The sequence below is a fragment of the Hirundo rustica genome, chromosome 22 (assembly GCF_015227805.2).
Source record: "Hirundo rustica isolate bHirRus1 chromosome 22, bHirRus1.pri.v3, whole genome shotgun sequence".
In the NCBI taxonomy this organism is placed as follows: Eukaryota; Metazoa; Chordata; class Aves; order Passeriformes; family Hirundinidae; genus Hirundo; species Hirundo rustica.
The window spans coordinates 4,999,001-5,007,668 of record NC_053471.1 but is presented as its reverse complement, the minus strand read 5'-3'; the positions used below and the strand labels follow the sequence as shown (position 1 = coordinate 5,007,668).

At 43.5% G+C, this 8,668-nt stretch overlaps 1 protein-coding gene across 2 annotated transcripts; it reads left to right on the top strand.

Moving 5' to 3' along the window:
• Positions 1–990: 990 nt before the first annotated feature.
• Positions 991–8,668, top strand: RER1 (retention in endoplasmic reticulum sorting receptor 1). 2 transcript variants are annotated; one of them, XM_040084475.2, is made up of 8 exons: positions 1,058–1,130; positions 1,509–1,626; positions 4,231–4,316; positions 4,853–4,957; positions 5,817–5,916; positions 6,463–6,541; positions 6,648–6,783; positions 7,573–8,668. In XM_040084475.2, the coding sequence occupies exons 3-8, from the start codon at positions 4,236–4,238 to the stop codon at positions 7,660–7,662; spliced, it is 591 nt and encodes a 196-aa protein (XP_039940409.1). In that variant the 5' UTR covers positions 1,058–1,130; positions 1,509–1,626; positions 4,231–4,235; the 3' UTR covers positions 7,663–8,668. The 2 variants fall into 2 exon arrangements, with proteins under 2 accessions (XP_039940408.1, XP_039940409.1); XM_040084474.1 differs by lacking the exon at positions 1,509–1,626 and having other exon boundaries at positions 991–1,130.

Below are 8,668 nucleotides of genomic sequence, written 5' to 3'. Positions count from 1 at the left end.
TATTAATAGATGTAATTTTAACCTATTTATTATATGTATGAAATAAATAAGTATACTCATACACTTGCATACTATGAATACTAAATCAATAGATTTTCAGAAGTGTCAGGACCTTTTTTTTTTTTTTTTTGGCATCTTGTCACTTTCAAGCACGTATTGAGTGTAAACTTTAGTACGAAATGCTGCAGCCACGGAGCCTGAAGAATTTACTGATTCAGCCCCAAAACAGATGCTGGAGAGACGCCCAGCGGTGCCCAAAGGCGGTACAGAACTGTTGGGAACAGGCTCGTGGCAGCGAATCCAGGGAAAATAAATTACGGGGTTCGTTAATCATCTATTTCCGTTCCACGGGAACAAACGCACCTCAGCACGTGTAGAAATGTTTGTGTCACCTCTTTTTCCAAGTAACGAGTATTTCTTGCCTTCTCCTATTGATTTTGAAGCCCCAACGTTTACGTGCTCGTGAAATAAAATACACTGAACGGCTTAAAACTTTAAATCCTTCAACAGCTTTGGCCTCATTCTGTGAGGGAACCCCGCTCGGCTCGGTTCGGCTCGACTCGGCTCATCTCGGCAGAGCTCGGTTCGGGCTCGGCTGAGTTCGGCCGGGCTCGGTTCGACCCCGCCCACGGCCCCTGCTCGGTTCGGTTCGACTCGGCTCATCTCGGTAGAGCTCGGTTCAGGCTCGGCTGAGTTCGGTCACGCTCGGTCCGACCCCGCCCACGGCCCCGCCCCAGCGGCCGCTCCCATTGGCTGCGCGAGCGCGGGGGTGGGGCCTGGCGCAGCAGGCGGGTAGCGGGGCGGGGCCGTTCGGCGGCACGCGGCCCGTCCTGTCCTGCGCTCGGTCCGCGCCGGTACCGCCCGATCCCGCCCCGCCTCACAGGTCTCACACACACCTCCCACCTCTCCACCGGTATCGTCCCACCCCCTCCCCGTCCCCCGTCACGGTGCGCGCACACCTCCCACCGCCCCGCCTGGCGCCGCGGCCCCGCCCGCTCCCGGGGCCCAATAGCGGGGCAGCACCGGGGCCGTGGCCGGCTTCACCCCGGAAAGGGAAGTGAATCCCGGTACTGCCGCCATATTGGTCTGTGGAGGGGCGGGAGCGGAAGGCAGGACCGGCCCGGTGGCCTGTGAGTACCGGGACCGAGCGCGGCTGCAGCGGGGTGGGAGCGGACACTGCGCCTCCGGGCCGCCGGCCGCGGCGCTGACACCCGCGGGCAGACGGGAGGGGGCCTGGAGCGAGCGGCCCCTCCGGGAGCGCGGGGGCTGCTGCGGGCTGGGCGCTCCGGCCGGGCCTCCCGGGGCTCGTGTCTCGCCTCTGCCCGCCCCGCTCCGCTCCGTGCCCAGGCAGCGCAGCTCCCCCCGTTCGTTGTACCCAGTGTCCCGCCGCGCCGGCGCTGAGCACAGCCCGGCCAAGGGGAAGTCCCCGCTTGCGGACACAAGCGAGAAGCGCAGGTGCCGCTCCGCTGCGGTTGCAATGGATAAAATTAAACACTGCCTTTTTTTAGTGTGAAAAACCAGTCTGAGCGACCAATGAGCTGTTTCCCCGTGGTTCTCCGTTCACCCAGTTCTTAATAAATCACCTTAGTGTGTTGCTCTTCAAAGACATTTCCTCTATGAAATAAGGTAACTTGAATGATGAGTTTTTGCTAGTTACCGGCTTCATTTATGTTTTAAATTTAAGGAAAAATCTGTGTCACTAGTAGGGTTGTGCTCAAATTCTGTACCTCTGTGTGATGATGTGAGGCTTAAAGCAAATATTCTTACTGCCGGAGGTTCTGCTTTTCAGAACTCGGCGATCAGTCGTGTTTGTAATGTAATTACTACAACAATTGTGAGGAGAAGCGTAATTGTTCGGGCCGTACCTTCGCTTGCGTGGTGCTTTCAGCAGAGAAAGCTGCTGTAATAGGGTTTTGTTTTAGTATCAGTCTCAGTTCTGTTGGTAGCAAACTATTCCCCCGCTGGTTGTTTAATCTGTGTGTGTGTCTGGGTGAGTGTTGGCTGGGCTGGAGGGCGGTCACGGATCCTTGTCCTGGGCAGTGAAACCGATGTTGTTATATTTACGAGACAGATAGAGAGAGGCTTTTCACAAGGGCCTGGAGTGACAGGACAAGGGGGAGTGGCTAAAAACTGCCAGAGGGCAGGGTTAGATGGGATCTTGGGAAGAAATTCTTCCCTGTGAGGGTGGGGAAGCCCTGGCACAGGGTGCCCGGAGCAGCTGTGGTTGCCCCTGGATCCCTGGAAGTGTCCAAGGCCAGGTTGGAGCACCCTGGGATAGTGGAAGGTGTCCGTGCTCATGGCAGGGAGTGGGATGGGATGATCTTTAAGGTCCCTCCCAACCCAAATCATCCTGTGGTTCCATGATTATGAAAGAGAAACTGCAAGTGTCTAGGTTTAATCATTCCCTTAAACCAACACATCCCGGTGTTCTTAGTTGTAAGCTGCCCTCAGAGCAGTGCCTTGATAATTGTTCATTTCTCCAACAAAGTTTTAATGTGATGAGGAATATTACCTCAAATTCTAGTCCGTGTCTCGTGATTAAGCTGAGCCCCAGAGAGGTTTCTCCTCAGTAGAACTGTTGTGTTTCTTGATCAGCTCTGGAAAAACTGTGTGCGTGATAAAAAATCATACGTAATTACATGTAATGTAATATTTTACATCAAGCAAGGTTCCTGCTCCAGCATAAAGCCTTCAGTTGCTTCACACACGTGGTTTTCCACTTGCTCTGCACAGGATAACATTCACAAGATTGTTGTGTAAGGTCTGCTAGTAGCCCATATTTGCTGTGAATGTATCTGTAAAATTAATTTTGAGGCTATGAGAATTTTCATTGGTCTCTGATAAATTATTGTGTGATTCTAATTAGTTGAATAACTTTTTGTTACAGTTTTATACTTCAGAACATTAAAGAATACCCCAAAGTAAAGCACCAAATGATGCTCAGCTGAGAACACTGAACATTTTCTGCCCTGCAGAGTGTGGGGGAAAGAATAATTATTTCATTTTTCCTATAATGGAAAAGTGTGTATATTGTATGGCTTTGTACTCAATTCTTTTAGCTATAGCTTGAATCAAAGCGGACTCAGCTCTTGAAGTGTAACAGGTCTCCTTTTTTCCTACTTTCTAATTATTCCATAGGATGTAGTTTTCTGATGTTTACAGAAAAAATACACAGCTTTAAGGTTTTGTGCCTCCTCCGATTGTCCTTGCTCTTAAATTTTCTGCAGCACTCACTGTATTGCAGCCTCTAAAACAGTTAGCTTTTTTCCTTTTTTTAATTTATGAATGTTTCATGCAGATCTGTTATCCTCTGAGGCTTTTGAGTAGGGCTGAATGTGCTCCCAGTATCCCAGGGTTACAAAGTCCCACCCACAGATGAGGATTCCAGGAAGTAATGCCAGGGATTGCTCTTGGTGATGTGGCAAAATGTTTCTGCTTAGGATCCACTTTATTTGGCTTCTATCTTGAAGTGAGTTGTAAAACACGCTGATAAGAAAAATAAACCTCTTCAACGGGTAGCAGAGGCATGAACTGAAAAATAATCCCCTTTGGTAATTTTTTTTTTTTGGAGTTCAGGCTTTTTGGCCCTTTGACTGTACAGTTTTGCTCTTGTATAAAACTTTTCTGTCAGTGCTCAGCTCTTGGTGTTCAAGAGACAGAGAAACTCATTGAATGATTCCAGTGTGAGCAGCACTTTGGGTTTGGTGCTCTGGCAGAGCCTGAAACCACTGCTGTGCAGAGTCCTGAATTTATTTCTTCACTATGTAGTCACTCAGAATTTAAAATCCTAAGCAGCTTTTTTTTTTTTTTAAAAAAAAGTCTGCTTACTCTGGTTTTGTTCTTTGCCTTTGGAGATGGAGGTGGCAGGAGGGAGGTGCTGCAGTTCCTCTCTCACTGCTTGGGGCTTGTACCTCAGCAAGGTGCCAATGTCCAACTGGGCTCTTCCTGGATTTCCTTATGGACTTCCTGATTTCCCTCCTCAGAAGGCACTGGGTCCTGTCTTGCCTTTGTAAAACACTCTGTTCTTTGCTTTCTTGGACAAGGAATTTTCATTCGTTTTGGCATAAATGTCCTCTCTTTAAGAATACTTCATTCAGAATAGTTTGTTTCAAACAGGGCAAGCCAGAAGAATATTTTGTGTAAACGCTGGTGCAGATAATGTGCTGTAAACCTCCCTGAGCTTAGATTTTGGATTTCAGTGTTCCCCTGTCCCATGTTTTGTTTCCACAGCCACCATGTCAGAAGGGGACAGCATTGGGGAGTCTGTGCATGGAAAACCTTCCGTGGTTTACAGATTTTTCTCAAGACTTGGACAGGTTGGTTTTGTGAAGGATTTTTCTGACACGTTTAGAAGCAGATCTCACTGCAGCTTCTGGAACTCGCTGCTTGTTGGCCGGGTTGTTGAAATGCTACAATCTATACAAAAGATTTCTTTTGAAGCCTTTTAAATAGATAAATACCTATAATAAATGGCTTACTGGAATATTTAATGGGTGTATGTGTGACACTGCACAGGGAGAATATGCTGTTACTGTAAGAAATGAGGAGTGAGTTCAGATTTCATTTCAAATTCATCTTAAGGGAAGCAACTTGCATAAAATATAGAAAATTTAAATTGCTTTACAATGCCCTAAGCATTAGGGATTTTTTTTCCTTTGTAAAAATAATAGAATCTCTTAAGGATAGTTCTGTGTAATTTATTTGTTTTAAAGAATACAAGTGCTTCATGTTATTCTAGTTCCCAAAATACTCCTCCCAAATGCTTTCTTTTGCCCATACTACCCTCGAATGAGCTTTATCCATTGTGCATCAAGTATTTATTCTTTACTGTGCACTTTGTGTTTCCCCCTAGATCTACCAGTCCTGGTTAGACAAATCCACCCCCTACACCGCAGTGCGATGGATTGTAACGTTGGGGCTGAGCTTTATCTACATGATTAGAGTTTATTTACTGCAGGTAAGACAACTGGATTTGATGCTGAAGTAGTTCCAGATATTATTGCTGGTCTGATTTTGATTCTAAGAGTGTTTTTGAAGAGTCATGTAGTGTATTGTTCAGCACACAGCAGAAGGTAAATTGTGTGGTCTGAAGAGAGAACACATCCCGTGGGTGTGGAAGTTGCTGCTCCAGAGAGAAGAATGTGTGAATAGTTGAGGATGTTAATCTGATGGCAATCTGAAATCACAAAATAAATCTCTGAAAACTGTTGCAATTAAGTTTTTACATTTATATTAAAGCTGTGTAACAACATGCTCAGAGGCAGGGGTTCCTTTCTATCATGAAAACCATGAAGAATGGCTTTGTCAGCATTTCTCTCCCTGCAGGCCAGGGGCAGACTATTCCCTATTCCCCACTAATCAGATGTTTCTGCTCCCTGCCAGTCTGCAGTTCAGTTAAGAACTTGGGAACTGTTATTCCCAAAACCTAAAAAGATTACAGAATGCAAAACCTTTTACAGGTCGTAGTAGTAGGAGCATTTCAGACACTGAAGGCTGCGAAGAGCATTAAAAAAGGGATAGTTTAATGCTCTTTACTACTTTTGAAGTCCACATCTTGGACGTAGAGAGCCTGGATGCCAGACCACGGTTTCATATTCAGTCTGCCACTACTTGAGAGATTAGTTCTCTCTACGACTTGTTTTGATCACTGAGAGTTCTTGATATTTTTACAAGCCCAGAAACCTTTCAGTTTATATGAGGACATAGAAAAGCTTCTCAAGGAAGCAAAACCCAGGGTTATTTAATCTTGTTAAGAAATCAGTATCAGAAAAAGATTTTCAGGAGGATTTTACCCTTGTCTGTTCCTCCCTGTGCAGGGTTGGTACATTGTGACATATGCCTTGGGTATCTACCACCTCAACCTCTTCATAGCTTTCCTGTCGCCAAAGGTAGACCCCTCTCTAATGGAAGATTCAGGTATGAGGAAAAGTTCCTTTTTACCTTCATTTGAAATTTGGTTGAACTTCCAGCTCCTTTTGTCTGATACAGTAGTGTAAAGACAGTGCAATTTTAGCACTGCATTGTGTTTTTAGACCTGAAAAAAATCTATACAATTTAACATCATGAGCTGCTATAAAATTTGTCCTTTTTCATGGGACTTGAATATATTTCATAATGTACTAGTTTTCTGTGTTTTGAAAGGATGTTTATGTGACTTAAGCTCTCCCCATAGTAACTCAGGTGGCCTGGCATTCTTATTCCCTATTTTCTAAAGGAATCTATGTTAAGTTTATTTTAATTAATCTATTTGAACTTACATTAAGTGGAATCTCTCTGTAACTATGTGTACGGAATCTCTTAACTGGAATCTATGTGTAACAGTGGAAATTGGGTGTGGTTTTATTTTGTGATTTTTTTTTTTCCTATCTTAAGGTAGAAAGGAAAAGAAAAACTGGAGTCTGAATAGTGTAAAAAACTACAGTGAGGAGGTTTGTGGTTTGGTTTCTTTTCTGTTATTTTTAGATGATGGTCCTTCCTTACCTACAAGGCAAAATGAAGAATTTCGGCCTTTCATTAGAAGGCTCCCAGAATTCAAATTCTGGTGAGTGGATCCCTCTGCCTGTGATCTGTTTTTGAAAAATACAAATATCTGCATGACATTAGTGGTAACTGGGCTTGAAGGATTAATTGTTACTGTAATTTTTCAGGCACTCTGCCACTAAAGGAATCCTGGTTGCTATGGCCTGTACATTCTTTGAGGCTTTCAACGTTCCTGTGTTTTGGCCAATCCTTGTGATGTACTTCATTATGCTATTTTGTATCACTATGAAGAGGCAAATCAAGGTAACTTGGCAAGGACAGAGAATTTGTGATGTCAGGATTTACAGCCTTGCTCTAAACTGGCTGTTCAGTAGAGCCCTTCAGGGGTTAAATGTACTGCACACACTTATTTTACTGGAGGCACTTCAGTAACTAATATTTGAACGTTAATTGTTCAGGTGGGGCATGTTTACAGTGTTGAGCAGATTTTACAAAACTCTATTCTTGTTTTCAAAAGGTTTTGGCTTTAGGGTGCAGTGTCAGGGTTTTATGCAGGTTCTCTTCCACTTCCTGTGGCTATTTTGGATGCAGAGGTGTTGATCTCTGGTGGGTGAAAAGGGAAGTTCTCACAAGGGAGTGTGAGAAAATAGATGGGGGAAAGGGAAAGAACATAGGCAAGTGATTCAGACCATTTTAACAAATTACTTATGGTTTGTTAGCATCTTAAAAAATAACTGTTTTTTTTCCCCAGACATTCAGAATTTTGGACAGGTACTGTGATTCAAAGTGGTAAATTAAAGATGAAAGGGTAGTAAAGAATTAGTGCCTCTGTGCTCTCACCAGTTTCTTGTGGTTCCCCGATCACTGATCTTCACTGTAGTGTACAGTTTCTGGGGTAACCCAAAATCTGAGATTTATAAAACTGCTCTCATACTCCCATTTAGCTTTAAACTGTAGGATTAGTTATTTTATTACCTTTACCAAGAACTCGCTTTCTGAAGGATTCAGTCATTTACAGTGTGTATTATAAACCACTTTCTCTAAATATTACATAATTTACTTGCCTCAACAACTGCTGTTTTCTCTTTGCAGCACATGATAAAGTACAGATATATACCCTTCACACATGGCAAGAGGAAATACAAAGGGAAGGAGGATGTGGGGAAGACCTTTGCTAGCTAGGAAGAAGCAATCAACCTGTTGACCAATTCTACTGCTCACTAAAGGAACGATTTTGAGCCATTGTAACAATGCCTTTTTTCTTCATAAAAGTGATTAACAGAGTGGTGACAAAGCAGTTGAATTTTCATTTTACGAGGATCTTGCTATTTTTATCCGAAATATCAGTTTCTCGAGGAAACTGGCATTCTAACCAAATTGCATTGAGTTTATTCTCTTTTGTAAGAAGTTGGAGAAACTCTGGATAATCCCATGGATTTGGGATCATGCATTTCTTTCAAGATCCGTTGCACTGGAGAGGTTAATGGCCTAGAGCTGGATATTTTTACATGGTTCTCCTGCTCAACATCACCCTGAAGTGCTGTGCACATCTGTGGAGGAAAGTGTAAGCTGGCACACGTGATGCTGTTTTCTGCTTCATGGCCGTGTGCTGTTCTCATAGAAAAATTCAGTAGACCTAAATTAGATGCAGAATTTAAGCCAGTTTCCTAAATGCATGGTATTACTGAGTTATAACCAAACAAATATAAATAGGAATAAGAAATTACTAAATTATGGGGTTTGCAGTAGGGCAAAAATACTCATTTAGCTTCTAAAGCAACTCGTTTGTGTTGGGTTTTAATGCCAGTTTCGCTGTTCCATCTCCCAGCAGATGCTAAAATTCGGCTCTTTGGTGATGACTCAGAACTTTGTTCAAACTCTACCACAATTTCCTTTGAGGACCTGGAATTATAAAAATATATATTTTAATTGTTATTAGTTGGAGTTTCTTTCGTACTCAATGGTTTCTTGAATAATTGAAGTTGACTTCATGCAGCCCCACAGGACGTACCCAAACTGGCCAGAACAGACAGTGGTGGGGGTTTTAACACAGATTTTCTTTTTTTATGGGGGAAAAAAAAATGAGAGATAAATGACCTGCATGTAAACTTTTTCATGTGATACAACTGCAGTTTTATTAAGTGACTTTTTAATTCCAAAATTTATTAAAAGACAGTGTTCCCCTTTA

Bases quoted from the DNA above. Each gene is read 5' to 3' on its own strand.
- RER1 (XM_040084474.1), top strand. From the start codon at position 4,236: ATGTCAGAAGGGGACAGCATTGGGGAGTCTGTGCATGGAAAACCTTCC. The intron at 4,317-4,852 runs GTTGGTTTTGTG...GTTTCCCCCTAG, and splicing joins TTTTCTCAAGACTTGGACAG to ATCTACCAGTCCTGGTTAGA. The intron at 4,958-5,816 runs GTAAGACAACTG...CTCCCTGTGCAG, and splicing joins TTAGAGTTTATTTACTGCAG to GGTTGGTACATTGTGACATA.